Source organism: Salmo salar, chromosome ssa06 (genome assembly GCF_905237065.1).
Source record: "Salmo salar chromosome ssa06, Ssal_v3.1, whole genome shotgun sequence".
In the NCBI taxonomy this organism is placed as follows: Eukaryota; Metazoa; Chordata; class Actinopteri; order Salmoniformes; family Salmonidae; genus Salmo; species Salmo salar.
Window position 1 is genome coordinate 29,578,838 of NC_059447.1, and position 16,848 is coordinate 29,595,685.

General features: G+C 44.2%; 1 protein-coding gene across 1 annotated transcript in view; it reads right to left on the reverse strand.

Annotated features, from left to right (window-relative positions):
• Positions 1 to 396: 396 nt before the first annotated feature.
• mypc1 (Myosin-binding protein C, slow-type) overlaps positions 397 to 16,848 on the reverse strand; it is a 47,040-nt gene continuing 30,588 nt past the window's right edge. The window contains exon 11 of the mRNA NM_001146386.2: positions 397 to 591. Within this exon, the coding sequence (NP_001139858.1) occupies positions 551 to 591 (41 nt within the window). The 3' untranslated portion in view covers positions 397 to 550. The remainder of the gene's footprint in view (positions 592 to 16,848) is intronic.

A 16,848-nucleotide genomic window follows, 5' to 3' on the forward strand; every position in this document is an offset into this window, starting at 1 on the left:
CCATACCCATTAGCTACCCTCCACTCCCCATACCCATTAGCTACCCTCCACTCCCCATACCCATTAGCTACCCTCCACTCCCCATACCCATTACCTACCCTCCCCATACCCATTAGCTACCCTCCACTCCCCATACCCATTACCTACCCTCCACTCCCCATACCCATTACCTACCCTCCACTCCCCATACCTATTACCTACCCTCCACATACCTATTACCTACCCTCCACATACCTATTACCTACCCTCCACTCCACTCCACATACCTATTACCTACCCTCCACTCCTCATACCTATTACCTCCACACACACACACACACGCAGAATTACAATCATAAATCCCACCAGCCGTGATAAACCCGCCCGGGACCTTACACACAACACTGACAATGCTTTGGTAAATGACTGTTTTATGTGTGTTGCACTGACAGGTTCATGTCACAGATAAGAAGAATTCATCTCTGAGCTGTAATATTCAGCTATTATTAAGGTACTCTATTACTACTCTCAATTAGCTTGTCTCAATGTAGTGGTCTGTTATTATCATAATTCATTCAGTTATTACCGATATGCTATTTGACATGCCACTGGTGAGGATGTGAGAAAGAGAGGAAGAGAGAGAGGAAGAAATAGAGAATGAGGGAGATAGAGAGAGTATATTTAGAAAACCTCACCAGTTTTTTATTCTAGTCATATTTATTCACGTCTATCCTGTTATACATAATCCATTATGATTCCTGTAGAACTGTATCCTCTGGTGCTTCTATCGGTCACTCTGTCGCTCATTTCTTCTCCTCGTCTCCTTCTTTCTTCTCCTTTAAGACTGGGGAGGGCAGAGAGAGAAACTCACCATGAAAGAGAGGCTAGAGGGAGATTATCCTACTTTAATCTCCCTCCCTCCATATATATATATATATATATATATATATATATATATATATATATATATACTGAACAAAAATATAAAAGCAACAAAGTGTTGGTCCCATTTTTTCTGAAATAAAAGATTCCAGAAATGTTCCATACGCACAAAAATGTTATTGCTCTTAAATTTTGTGCACAAATTTGTTTACATCCCTGTTAGTGAGCATTTCTGTAACAAGCCCTTTTGTGGGGAAAAACCTGGCTCCCAGGTGGGTGGGCCTATGCCCTTCCAGTCCCACCCATGGCTGCACCCCTGCCAAATCATGTGAAATCCATAAATTAGGGCCTTATGAATTTATTTAAATTGACTGATATCCTTCTATGAAGTGTAACTTCGTAAATTGTTGTGTTTATATTTTTGTTCAGTATAATACGATGATTTGTATTCTGTACAACTGCCTGAATCATACACTCACAATCTCTACATTTAATCTTGTTAGGGAAAATTCCATACTATCAGAGTGTTCCCAACAAGCGATAATCATAAGTCATAGATTGTGAATCCATGACCAGCTTTGTAATAATGGGTTTAACGGATGATAACTGATGATTAGTTAGACAACTATTGACTGCCAATAAAAGTATGTCTCATGCTGAGTATGACAGGAGTTGTAGTGTGTGTGTGTGTGTGTGTGTGTGTGTGTGTGTGTGTGTGTGTGTGTGTGTGTGTGTGCATGTCTATGTGTGAATGCGTGACAGTGGTGTGTGTGTGTGTGTGTGTGTGTGCCAGTACCTCGGACTTCCAGCCTGCACTCCACCTCGTCCTCCCCCAGGTCGTTGATGGCCTTACAGGAGTACTTGCCCCCGTCAAACTGTCCGGGCTTCCTGATGTTCAGGGTCAACACCCCCTGGTTGTTCTGCATCAAGAATTTAGGATCCTCCCCAATGATCATCTTGTTCTTCATCCACACTATCTTAGCCTGAGGTGAGGAGAGGACGGGAGAGGCGGGGTTAAGAGAGGAGGGAGGGACTTTAATTGGGGAAATATTTGGCCTTGAAATATAAATCACCAACTCACTAGGCAATTTTCCATTGACCCCGGTTTATTCAACAAAAGCAATATCATTGTAACATGTGTAATGGAAAGGCAGATATAGGAGACATTTTCTGAAGAACGACAACAGTTTTATCCATTCAACAGGGGTGGATTTTAGTGATTTTTCTTTCTTTGTGAAAAAATGATGATGGAAATGATGTTTTTCAGAATAAATGATGATTGCCTAATCATTTTGAAGGTACCCGGGTCACGTGATGTCACCGAGTAACTATAAAGCTCCACTCCACATTTAATTCTAATTCTAATTCTATGCTTACAATATACATTTTTCCAACTACACTGAACAAAAATATAAACACACCATGTATATTGTTGGTCCCATGTTTCATGAAATGAAATAAAAGATCCCAGAAATGTTCCATACACACAAAAGGTTATTTCGCTCCAATTTTGTGCACAGATTTGTTTACGTCCCTGTTAGTGAGCATTTCTCCTTTGCCAAGATAATCCATCCACCTGACAGGTGTGGCATATCAAGAAGCTGATTAAACAGCATGATCCTTACACAGGTGCACCTTTTGCTTAGGACAATAAAAGGTCACTCTAAAATGTGCACAGATGGCAACAGATGTCTCAAGTTTTGAGGGAGTGTGCAATTGACATGCTGACTGAAGGAGTGTCCACCAGAGCTGTTGCCTGAGAATTTAATGTTCATTTCTCTACCATAAGCCGCCTCCAAAGTCGTTTTAGACCAGCCCAGAACCTCCATACCCGGCTTCTTCACCTGTGGGTGTCACGCCTGCTCCCGCTCCTCCTCCCTGGCCCTCGAGGGCGCCAGGCTACCCGTCATCATACACACCTGTTACCAACATTATTGGACTCACCTGGACTCCTTCACTTTGTTGATTACCCCCTGTATATCTGTCTGTTCCTTGGTTGTGTTCCCTGTGTCCGCATTATTCCGTATTGTGTTTGTCATATGTCCTTGTTTACCCGTGTGCTGATGCTATTCCTGTCGTGTTCTATGTCTGTTCCTGAATAAATGTTTGACTCCCCGTACCTGCTTCTCATCTCCGGCGTCAGGTCCTTGCAGTGGGATGGTCTGAGACCAGCCACCCGGACAGCTGATGAAACTGTGGGTTTGCACAATCAAATAATTTCTCCACAAACTGTCAGAATCCATCTCAAGGAAGCTCGTCGTCTTCACCAGGTTTTTGACTTGACTGCAGTTCGGCGTCGTAACCGACTTCAGTGGGCAAATGCTCAACTTCGATGGCCACTGGCACGCTAGAGAAGTGTGCTTTTCACGGATGAATCCTGCTTTCAACGGTACCGGGCAGATGGCAGACAGCGTGTATGGTTTCGTGTGGGCGAGCGGTTTGCTGATGTCAACGTTGTGAACAGAGTGCATCATGTTGGTGGTGGGGTTATGGTATGGGCAGGCAGGGGAGCAACTTTGGTTTCCTCGTTTTGTATCACATTCCAATGATAAAACTGTGGGGGACAAAAATGCAATTTCAGAATGTGGTGGGGGGGGGGACATGTCTCCATCACCTCATGTTTCAGCATGATAATGCACGGCCCCATGTCGCAAGGAACTGTACACAATTCCTGGAAGTTATTCCATTGCCTGCATACTCACCAGACATGTCACCCATTGAGCATATTTGGGATGCTCTGGATCGACGTGTATGACAGTGTGTTCCAGTTCCCGACAATAACCAGCAACTCCACACAGCCATTGAAGAGGAGTGGGACAACATTCCACAAGCAACAACCTGATCAACTCTATGTGAAGGAGATGTGTCGCACTGCATGAGGCAAATGGTGATCACACCAGATAGTGACTGGTTTTCTGATCCACGCCGCTACTTAAAAAAAAAAGTTATATGTGACCGACAGATGCATATCTGTATTCATAGTCATGTGAAATCCATAGATTAGGGCCTAATGAATTCATTTAAATTTTACTGATTTCCTTATATGAACTAACTCAGTAAAATCTTAAAGTGTTGCATGTTGAGTTTATATTTTTGTTCAGTGTACAAAAAGAATGTTTCTTTGCAGTACATGGATTGTCCTGACTTTAAGGAATGCCTGAATTTGGGCTCCCGAGTGGCACTGCATCTCAGTGCTAGAGGCGTCACTACAGACCCTGGTTCAATTCCAGGCTGTATCACAACCGGCTGTGATTGGAAGTCCCAAAGGGCGGCACACAATTGGCACAGCGTCGTCCAGGTTAGGGTTTGGCCGGGGTAGGCTGTCATTGTAAATAAGAATTTGTTCTTAACTGACTTTCCTAGTTAAGCTCTCTAGGGGGTGTGGGACGGTAGCGTCCTACCTGGCCAACATCCGGTGAAATTGCAGAGCGCCGAATTCAAATTAAATTACTCTAAATATTTAACTTTAATGAAATCACAAGTGTAATACATCAAAATAAAGCTTAACTTGTTGTTAATCCATCCGCCATGTCAGATTTTAAAAAGGCTTTATTGCGAAAGCAAACCATGCGATTATCTGAGGACAGCACTCAGCACACAAAACATTACATACAGTTACCAGCCAAGTAGATTAGTCACGAAAGTCAGAAATAGCAATATAATGAATCACTTACCTTTGATGATCTTCGTATGGTTGCACTCACAAGACTCCCAGTTACACAATAAATGTTCGTTTTGTTCGATGAAGTCCCTCTTTATATCCAAAAACCTCAATTTTATTGCCGCATTTTGTTCAGTAATCCAATGGCTTAAATGCGGTCACAACAGGCCAACGAAAATTCCAAATAGTATCCGTAAAGTTCGTAGAAACATGTCAAACGATGTTTATAATCAATCCTCAGATTGTTTTGAGCCTAAATAATCGATAATATTTCAACCGGACAATAGCGTCGTCCAGATAAAAGAAAAACAAGAAAAGCGAGCTCTCGGTTGTGCGCAGGAATCAGCTAGGGACATCCCACTATCCATTCACTCAAAGTTGTCATTCTCTCTCATTTTTCAGAATAAAAGCCTGAAACAATGTCTAAAGACTGTTCACAACTAGTGGAAGCCATAGGGAACGGAATCTGGGTCCTATCCTTTTAAATGTTGGATAGGCTTTCATTGGAAAAACAGCCATTTCAAAATAATGGCACTTCCTGGATGGATTTTCCTCAGGTTTTCGCCTGCCATATCAGTTCTGTTATACTCACATACATTATTTTAACAGTTTTAGAAACTTTGGAGTGTTTTATATCCATATCTACTAATTATATGCATATCCTAGCTTCTGGGCCTGAGTAGCAGGCAGTTTACCTTGGGCACACTTTTCATCCGGAGGTGAAAATAGTGCCCCCTACCCTAGTGAGGTTAAATAAATGTTAAATATAATAAATAAATAAAGAATTGCTTCGCCTTGCTTTTCTGGTTAGCTGGATGCAAGTTTCACCCTCCAACTATTTCAGATCTACAGGAGTGCAGGTTTAACAATGGCACGGACCGTGGAGTTACGTTGGCACATGAGAATTATTACAATATGGCAAATATTAGTCAATTATTGCATTCTATTCATACTGGCTTTCGCGGGCTACCTGAAACATGAAACAGATAGGAGGGAGGGGATACAGGTTGTTGCCAATTTATTAATGCAAATTTGCCTAAATGGGTAATGGAAACACTTCAACCACTACATTTGTATTTTAGGTGTAACATCATTATGCCCAGCTGTTTTTATCAAAATAAGATCATTAAATGGAAAGGCACCCAAGCAGGCAATTGTCGCATCTATTTTCTATGTGAACTTCCTAAATGTTGAAAAATCACCGGACAAGTTAATGGAAACATAGCTTGTGACACACAAACGCACCTTCAAACAGCTTCTTGTTCTCTCTCTCTCAACACACACTCAAACACTTCATTAAAGTACCCCCCCCCACACACACCCCCTCACCTTAGGGTAGGCCCGGACAGCACAGCTGATGGCAGTACTGTAGCCTGCAACGACAACCCTGTCCACTAGGGGAGCTGTAAACTTGGGGGAGCTGCTCATGTCCCTCTCTTTGAAGGCTGGTTTGTTGTACTCCAGATCTGAGGGAGGGATATAGATGGGGACTGTGATAGCTGTGTTTATTAGGCTATATAATAATAATAAATGCCATTTAGCAGGTGCTTCTATCCAAAAGGGACTGACAGTCATGTGTGCATACATTTTACGTATGGCTTGTCCGGGAATCATACCCACTATCCTGGCATTACAAGCGGCATGCTTTAGCTTTACCAACCGAGCTACAGAGGACCACATAGTATATCATGTTGTCTATTATATCTACATACGACATTTGGTATAGTATGGTGTAGTGTAGTGTAGTGAAGTGGTTCTCAAACTGGGGCTTGCAAGAAGGTTTTGGGGGGGGGGGTCGCAAGTTAGATTTGTTTTCACACATTTTAAATCAACTACATAAAGTTTAGCAATCTGCTACGAACACATCTTTGCCAGAACAATAGGCTACCTGGCAATTTCATTGTTTATTTTCACATTTTAGAAGATTTGGGTGGCTAGTACTGGCTATATTTCTAAAGATAGCTGTAACACTGTAACAGTCTTTTTTTACTTATGGGATGAAGATGTAACATTCTGGTGAATTTATTAGGATATTTGTGAGGAAGGAAAAGACTACAGACAGACCATGGTTAGGCTGTTACGATGACCGTATTACTGCCACACCGGCGATCACGAGTCATGATTACAGTCAAATTCCACGTGACCGCTTAGTCACGGTAATTAGGCTTCTCCAAGCTCTGATGCTGCTGCTGGTCATTGGTAACCTACCAAACTTGCTAACTGTCTGGTACTCTGCACTCTATTGTCCCTCTAATCACTTTGACATCAATGCAAATGTATCAAAAATCAAATCAAAACACTTCATGAGAGCCCATGCATGAGAAAACAGAGTTTTAACGGCCTCTATTAAAAAGAGGAGGATCCCATCAGCTTTCTATAGGCTAGGACTACTATATTTATTTCTCAACTTTCATTATATTAAGCACATTGCTTCTCTTTACAAAGGGAGTATAGCCGACCTGGCTGGCAAGGAAATGAACCACGTGAAAATTGTCCTCTATTAGCTATTTAAGTGTATAGATGACATGTATTTTTTCCCCTGCCTCGAGACCGGTGCATGATAATGGCACATTCTAAATCAAAACTAATCTCATACACATATTATTTAGTATATGTAAAGACAAGATTAAATCAAGAATAGTCTGATGGGTGACGATATTAGCCTCTCACTTGTGAATGATGCCCAGCTTGTGTGCAGTAAGGCAAGAAACAGCGCATGCCTTTTTTGTGTGACATTTTCATAGTCGCACACCTCATATAGCCTAGCCCATAGGCCTAATGTAACGGTTGTCGTCGGATAAAGCGGACCAAGACGCAGCGGGGAAATGTGCACTCATCTTCTTTTTTTATTTAGTTGGCAAAGAAGGTGAACCAAAAATAAACATGTACACAAAAAAGAAACAACGACAAATAACAGTCCTGTAAGGCTTGAAGCTATACACAGAAACAATCTCCCACAAAACACTAATACCAACACATACCTATATATAGGACCCTCAATCAGAGGCAACTAAAACACCTGCCTCCAATTGAGAGTTCAACACCCAATTACCTAGACATAGAAATACTAAACTAGAGAGAACATAGAAATACAAAAAACATAGAACATAACCCAAAACCCGGAAATAATAAATCAAACACCCTTCTAAACAAACCACCACCCCGCACCACATAAAACAAATACCCTCTGCCACGTCCTGACCAAACTACAATACAAATAACCCCTATTACTGGTCAGGACGTGACACCTAAATGTTTTGATAAGGTTTGTATCACACAACTAAAGTGGCCAGATAACTTCTTAAAATTAAGCACATTAATCCGCTTTACAACCAGTGTAGAGCCTAACTGGCATACATAGGCGGCGTGTGAGTTTCACATTTGGGGAAGATAATTTTCACCATAAAAATGCACCTTTATAATAAAGCATTACATGCATAATCTCATTTGTGGTTACTTTTTAGAATGGTGTTTTCCCACTAATTGATTACATTTTGGAACATTCGCACTTACAGCCTACTGTCGTGTGCGCATTGCTGCGCTTATAATGTGAAGAAATAGCCTAATAGTTTATCCACATTTTAAGCTAAATGTTCTGATCTGTTGCATCAGCCTCATTGCCTTTAAAAGTTTTTTTGATGCTAGTGGTTGTATTCATTTGGGATCTATCGCATCCTACAACTGTACAAATAGGCCAAGTTGACCAATAGAATAGGTCAACTTTTGTACTATGGGGGATAGTAGATTGTAGATTGACATACTGTAGGCTAGTGCTTACCCTAACCATGTTGTCCATCCGATCCTGCAACCTCCGATACATACAGGTAGGCCATATGACCCGTCTTGCTCTGGACTCCAGAGAAGTGACATGATATCCCTAGTTGATATTGGCTGCTAATAGCTATGAATGACTTTAATCTCAAAATGCTGGTGTAAAACTCAGTTTATTTCTAGATCTTGCCTTTTGAAAGTGCATCACTTTTATGGCTGTAATGACAGGCTACATTTGCGCAGCGATGGTGCGTGGTGTTTGCGTGAGCGTGCAGGGGGTATAGTATGGTATAGTATTGTAGTGTGTTACCTGTTTTGCCTATGATGGCAGTGTTCTTGCTGAAGGCTACCTCATCGCTCAAGCCACAGATGTTCTCACTGAACACACGGAAGGAGTACTCGTTCCCCATGACCAGGTCAGACGCTGTGCAGCTGGGCCGGCGGTTGTGCTCATACACTGTGAACCAACCCTGACCAGAGAGAGAAGGAGAGGGAGGGAGAGTGGGAGGGAGGGAGGGAGGGAGAGATGTGTACAGAGAAGAAGAGAGGTTAAAAAAATGGGAGGATATGTGGATATATAGAGGTAGATGTTTGAGAACAGAGGATGAGGGTAGAGAGGGCAGAGAAGGAGAGGTGAGGTGGATACACAGTAAAGAAAGAGAGAGCTATAGAGAGAGATGAGGAAAGACAGAGGGAGTTGGAGACCTGGGTCTTCTTGTCAGCCTTCTGGATGGTGTAGCCGGTGATTTCAGTGTTGCCTGTGTCTTTGGGGGGCTTCCACTCCAGAGCAGCATTGAAGCCCCACACATCTGTTACCATCACATTTATAGGAGGACCAGGTTTGTCTGTGAGAAAGAGATCTCTTTTAACAGACAAACAGACAGCGAAAATGGAGCATGTGGAGTGTGTCTCATGTACGTCAGTCCCTCAGTATGTTTGTCATTAATCCTGGTCTCTGCCGTGCTGCTGCTGCTGTGACTAAACGTGTGTGGGGGATGATCTGAGGAGGCTGGGCCCTCTCATTAGCTCACCTCCCAGCAGGGGAAAGGAGACAAAGGCCCCTAATCCCACCCTAATCCCAGTCTACACACCAATAATTCCAATGGAACCCCACCGCATAATCCACCCACCCAGCCATACAGCACCCTGACCCTCACACGGGTGCTAAAAGGAGCAGGAAGGAGGGAAAGAGGGGAGGGAGAGTGCAAAGCGACGGTACGGTGGCAGTCAGGGCAGGAGGGAAGGATTAAGAAGAGAGGAGAGGAAGAGAGAAATCAGCCTCTTTGATGATTCCCTCCCTACTTTGGAGTCTTAGATCCCCTCCGAGGATTAAATGAGGAATTATCATCACATTAAACTCTGGGGTGTCATCCTAGATTTAAGTCATTGCATCATGGTGGCTCCATATTTGACTGTAATAACTAGTAAAATATACTAGGTATAGTGACTGAAGGGTGAGCGGGGACATACAGTTACAGTGGCAAGAAAAAGTATGTGAACCCTTTGGAACTACCTGGACTTCTGCTTAAATTGGTCATAAAATTTGATCTGATCTTCATCTAAGTCACAACAACAGACAAACACAGTCTGCTTAAACTAATAACACACAAACAATTATACATGTTCATGTCTTTATTGAACACACCGTGTAAACATTCACAGTGCAGGGTGGGAAAAGTATGTGAACCCTTGGATTTAATAACTGATTGACCCTCCTTTGGCAGCAATAACCTCAACCAAACGTTTTCTGTAGTTGTGGATCAGACCTGCACAACGGTCAGGAGGAATTTTGGACCATTCCTCTTTACAAAACTGTTTCAGTTCAGCAATATTCTTGGGATGTCTGGTGTGAACTGCTCTCTTGAGGTCATGCCACAGCATCTCAATCGGGTTGAGGTCAGGACTCTGACTGGGCCACTCCAGAAGGTGTATTTTCTTCTGTTGAAGCCATTCTGTTGTCAATTTACTTTTGTGTTTTGGGTCGTTGTGCTGTTCCATCCCCCAACTTCTGTTGAGCTTCAATTGGCGGACAGATAGCCTAACATTCTCCTGCAAAATGTCTTGATAAACTTGAGAATTCATTTTTCCGTCGATGATAGCAAGCTGTCCAGGCCCTGAGGCAGCAAAGCAGCTCCAAACCATGATGCTCTCTCCACCATACTTTACAGTTGGGATGAGGTTTTGATGTTGGTGTGCTGTGCCTTTTTTCTCCACACATAGTGTTGTGTGTTCCTTCCAAACAACTCGACTTTAGTTTAATCTGTCCACAGAATATTTTGCCAGTAGCACTGTGGAACATCCAGATGCTCTTTTGCAAACTTCAGACACGCAGCAATGTTTTTTTTTGGACAGCAGTTGCTTCTTCCATGGTGTCCTCCCATGAACAGTGTTTTGCATATCGTAGACTCGTCAACAGAGATGTTAGCATGTTCCAGAGATTTCTGTAAGTCTTTAGCTCTAGGATTCTTCTTAACCTCATTGAGCATTCTGCGCTGTGCTCTTGCAGTCATCTTTGCAGGACGGCCATTCCTAGGGAGAGTAGCAACAATGATGAACTTTCTCCATTTATAGGCAATTTGTCTTACCGTGGACCGATGAACATCAAGGCTTTTAGAGATACTTTTGTAACCCTTTCCAGCTTTATGCAAGTCAACAATTCTTAATCTTGGGTCTTCTGAGATCTCTTTTGTTCGAGGCATGGTTCACATCAGGCAGTGCTTCTTGTGAATAGCAAACTCAAATTTTGTGAATATTTTTTATAGGGCAGGCCAGCTCTTACCAACATCTCCAATCTCATCTCAATGATTGTATTCCACTTTAGCTGACTCCTGACTCCAATTAGCTTTTGGATAAGTCATTAGCTTAGGGGTTCACATACCTTTTCCAACCTACATTGCGAATGTTTAAATAATGTACTCAATATAGACAAGAAAAATACAATACTTTGTGTGTTATTAGTTCTAAGCATATTGTGTTTGTCTGTTGTTGTGACTTAGATGAAGATCAGATCTAATGTTATGACCAACTTATGCAGAAATCCAGATACTTCCAAAGGGTTCACATACTTTTTCTTGCCACTGTACATATGGCCTCCATCCCAAATGGAAACCCTATTACCTATATAGTGCACTACTTTTGACCAGAGCCCCTAATGATGTTGGTGCCAGTGACTGACCTACGATCTGGATGTGTATGTCAGCCTTGTCCTGCATGTTGTCTATCTGGACAGACAGGGTGTACGTCCCAGAGTGGTCCCTTTCTGCCGAGCGAATGAACAGGATGGTGTCAAAGTCACTGGTGCGGATGCCCACCGACTTATTCTCCAGGGGCTCACCGTCTTTCAACCAGTTGACCACGGGGCGAGGCTTCCCCTGGGGAAAGAGAGGGGGGATATGGTCAGTGAATGAAAATGACATTTACTGAATTAAAGAGTGAGATGCTGCTAAAGGAGAAGTGCAGGAGGAGCACCCTAAAGTGAGAAAGGTGTAGACTGGCAAGAATATCCCATTTTCTGATTGGTTCGTTTTTGCATTACAGGACAATGATTGCTCTTCTTTTCACACACTGAGACCCAGCTAACATGAAGTCAGCCCTGTCTCTAGCCCGGGGAAGGTTACTACTGTGTGGTGCAAGGTGTTCAGACCTGGAAGGGGATGACCAGGTTGATCTTCTCGCCCACTTTCCTGATGAACTTGGTTCTTAGCTGGCGAGGCAGGCGGATCTTTGGGTACTCTGAGACATGGAGGGAGACAGAGAAGAATGTCAACACAGAAGTAATGGAAGAGGCTGTGTATACTGTGTGTGTCAGAGGTCTATGGAGAAGTGTGTGTGTGTGCGTCCATGCATGCGTGTGAGTCTGACCCATGATCTCTCTGATGGTGACAGACTGTTTCATGGTGCAGGGGGGGCTGCGTCCAGCGATGTTCATAGCCACCACTCTGAACAAGAGCTTCTCTCCTGTTGGCAGCCCCTTCACACGGTACGTGTTCTTGTCCACTGGCTCCTTATTGGCTGCCACCCAGTTATCCTCTGAGGGATGGACCAATAGCAAAAGAGTATTCATTGTCATCCACTTGGAAATGAGATGGTTCATCTGTAGGATTTTATAGGAATTCTATAGAGGAGTTCTATAGCAGCGATTAGTGAATTAGAAGGAATAATAATGTTATTGAACAATCCCCAAATCCTCCTTCACCTCCTTCTTTGCACCACTCGATTATGTACCCGTCAACGCCCCCTGCTCCAACCCTCTCTGGAGGACGCCACTTCAGGGCACAGGTGCTGTCTGTCACATCCTCCACCGTCAGACGAGTGGGCTCACTGGTAGGGGCTGAGAGACAGAGAGAGAGAGAGAGAGAGAGAGAAAAGAAAGAGAGAGAGACGTGCTGTATAAGTAGAGTATCAGGAGATTGAAAGGCTTCTCTCCACTGCTCTAGTGATAAGTGTCTACCCACCGATGGGCATGAAGGGCTTTGAGTTGCCGCTGGGCTGGGAGATCCCAATCCCGTTGACAGCAAACACTCTCATCTCATAAAAAACACCCTCAATCATCTTCTTGGCCTCGTACGTGGTTGACTCAAACACCTCAAAGTTCAGCTTGGTCCACCTGGAGGAACCCTGCTTCTTCCTCTCCATCAGGTAGCCTGCGAGTGACGTCATCACAGAGCGACATTACATCATTACAGACCGACATTATCACAGTGACATCATCACAGAGCGCCATTACATCATCACAAAGCGACATCATCACAGAGAGACATCTTCACAGAGCGACATCATCACAGAGCGACATCATTAGATCTTACCAATGTAATGAGAGAGGTTAACAGATACCTGTTAACCCAGAGGAAAGAGAGTCTGATAGCTCAACAGATAGATGTAAAAATAGGAAAAGGTGCACCTTTGATGGGCGCACCCCCGTCAAATTTGGGGGGATCCCATGTAATGGTGGCTGTGTCCTCGCCAACTCCCATACATCTGACGTTCTCTGGAGGGTTAGGCACATCTGGAGGGGACAGGGGGAACAGTCAGGACAGAATATCGAGGCGTTCTCACCAGCTCAGAATGGGTTCTAACTTAATGTCACATCTATTATTGAATCTCTCTTAGTGAATTGTTTTTAAATATCTGTTTACATATATATTGCATAAGAGGGGAGAACAAGACAGAGAGAGAGAAAAGGGAGGGAGCAGGGAGATGTGGGGGAAAGAGGAGAGGAGTGTAGAGAGGAGAGGAGAAGACTGGAAAGAGAGAAGAGAGAGAGAGGAGAGAGAGAGTACCACTGACCAACGATCTTGACGGTGAGCTCAGCCCTGTCCTCTCCGGCTGGGTTGGTCACTATGATGGAGTACTGGCCTTCGTCTGGCCTCTCCGCCCCCTCAATGACAAAGCTGCTCAGAGTGGTCCTGGTCTCCACCCTCACTCTGCCCTCCGCCTCCGATATCACCTAGAGACAGGAACAGGGAGGGCACTTCGACAACTGGACTGACACTGTCTGGTGATTCAGCTACTGTGTGTAACCTGGATGGCCTAATGGTTGGTTAATGTGAGTGACACCCTGCCTTCCTTAGAGAGGCATGCTGGTGCAGGGGTTTGATGTGTGTGTGAGGAGGATGTAACAGAAAGACTAGATCCTCACAGTGTCTCCTTTCATCCAGCACACAGTGGGGACAGGCTCTCCTGTGATCTCCACATCAAGGCGGAGCTTGTTGCCAGCCACCACAACAATGGTGTTCTTGCTGCCCGTGCTACTGGTGTCCAGGTGGATTTTGGGAGGGTCTGTGAGGGGCGGAGGAATGTCAGAGAGGGACAGGTGGTCCTGGGTGATTATCACAGTATTAAATACACTGTAATAAATAGGTAATGCCAACGGATGATAGGTGACAATAGCCACACCTACCTTGGCGTGGAACATATTCGATCTTGATTTCTGAGATTAACAGGGAAAACACATGAATCAGTATCGTTTAAAATGCAGGCTCTGCTTCATTGTACTCAGTAAAACTTAGGAGTCTCTCTCTCTTTCTCGCTCTCTCTCACTCACCAATGAAGTTGAGTTTAGCGGAGAGGGAGAGTGCGTATCCTTCAGGGACAAAGGTGTAGTTTCCTTCGTCCTGCGGCTTCACATCATCAATCGTCAGCTTGTGGATCCTGGAGAACCAACGGCAACCCAACGTTACCAAGGAGACAACAGACACTCGCAGTCACCCACAATTATGTAAAGCACACAGTTACCCTGGCAACATGCTTCATTATGCAATATCAAGTAAGAAAACGCATGGGAAAGCTCTCTCCCTGCATGACCAGTGTTGCCATGGTAAAACACCTGCCATAGGTGGGTCTAGCTAGTGAGAATATGTACTGTACTGACAAGGTCCCATGGAGAAGGAGAATTTGAGGATGTTCAGGCCTGTCTGAAGTTACTGCAACTCAATGAGGACCCCCCCAAGGCCCCAGCAATGTGATGCCCTACCTTCCGATGTGTGACATCTTGATGCGGTTGCCGGGTTTGACCTCCACACCGTCCTTGAACCATTTTCCCACCACCTTCTCATCAGACACCTCACACTTGAACATGGCCTGTTCACACGCTTTCACCGACAGGTCAGCTATACTCTGCAGAACCTCCAGCTCCTTGGCTGAGCACCAGGGGTAGAGATGAAGGGAAGGAGAGAGAAAGAGAAAACAGAAAGAGACAGCATTTCAGACTCTTCCAAAAATGAAGTTAATAAAACATTTCCTTTTTTAGTGTACTGTATGATATCTGGAAGTGGTACCTTCCACTTCCAGTTCTCCTTTGGATTCTCCCCCGTTAGTGTAAACATAGTACATCCCGATGTCCTCTATGGTTGCTTCATTGATGACCAGAGTGTGTTTCTTCCCATCCTTCTTTATCCTGATCTTCCCATCCTTGGTCAGCTCAACTCCATCTTTCATCCTGAGCGCGGGTGACACACACAGACATAGAAATAGCGTTTAACAGCGGTGAGAGACACATACACACACAAATGCCACAGCTGTAACAGAGATTGATTGATTTAGTTACTTAGTCATTTGATTAAAAAGGATATTAGTATGAGTCCCTCACCATTTGACGTTGGCTCCTTCCTCTGACACCTCACACTCAAACTCCACCTTCTCTCCCACCACGACATGCACATCGTCCAGCAGCTTGGTGATGGTGACTGGGGGCTCTGTGGATAGACACAGACGTCAACACAACTCATACACCTCATACAAACGCCATGGGGAAGTTACACACACACACACACACACACACACACACACACACACACACACACACACACACACACACACACACACACACACACACACACACACACACACACACACACACACACACACACACACACACACACACACACACACACACACTTACAGGAAAACTCACCAACAAAGACTTGATCACTCAACACCAAAGTAAGCAGAAGAATGAGGAAGAAGTGGAAGAATGATGAAGCTGAAGATTTCATGGCACAGCACTGTATACTGTGCTAATACAAAGACACGCACACCTAACATGTACCAGTCCTCACCAGGATTCAATACCATGTCACAACAACACAATGTCCTCCATAGTCTCCGTTAATACTGCTATAGAAACAGAAAACTGAGCTGTTGTGGTACGGAGGAGACAGTACCTCAGGTCTCCAGGAAGGTGACATCATCATCACTGTGTCAATGCGTGATGCTAAGCTAGCATCCGTTAGCTGCCGTCCTCTATATCCACCTCCCTCTGACCTCCTCATTTTCCGCAGCAACCTCAGCAGATGATAGACATGGGATCTGAGTCACAGCGCCACTGTAACATGAACCCGCCCGCCACGGGCTCCCATACAGTACCATGCTCACAACAACAACACAACAACGTACTCAGAAGTTTCCGCCAAAAGTGCTATACCGCAAAAGCCCAGGATGGTTTTGTTTGGGGGGGAGACACTACTTCAGGTCGCCAGAAGGTGACTGAACTGTGCGATCGATGCTAAGCTAGCTTCCACTAGCTACCATCCGCTAAACACACGTACACCTTCTCTCACGTTAGATCCATCAACACGTACAGCATTGATATAAACACTGACAGAAGCAACAGGGACGTCTAAATACACACAACAACACACAGTACACTGTGGTTGTCGCACTGGAATGGCGTCTGTGTGGTGAAAGCTTAGCCGTTGCTGTAGGGTCTGATAAATGCAAAAACAGGATGAAATGAATGGGCACAGAGAGAGAGCAAAGCACGTGATGATTGAGGAGCAAATGCATCTTTGTCCCTCTACCCAAAATCAACGAGACACACAGAACACACATAAGACACGCTACAAACTGGACAACAAATATAGGACGACAACGTTGTGCAAACTTACTGTTCATAGACATTAATACACACATACATACATACAAACATTGAGACGTACTGCATACACAGTAAATGTTGACAGACACTACACACTCAAAGACACGGAACTAAGCAGGGAACAACTCCCTCCCCTCAAACACCCCATGTAAAGATGCTGAGTGTTTACCTTTGACAAAGA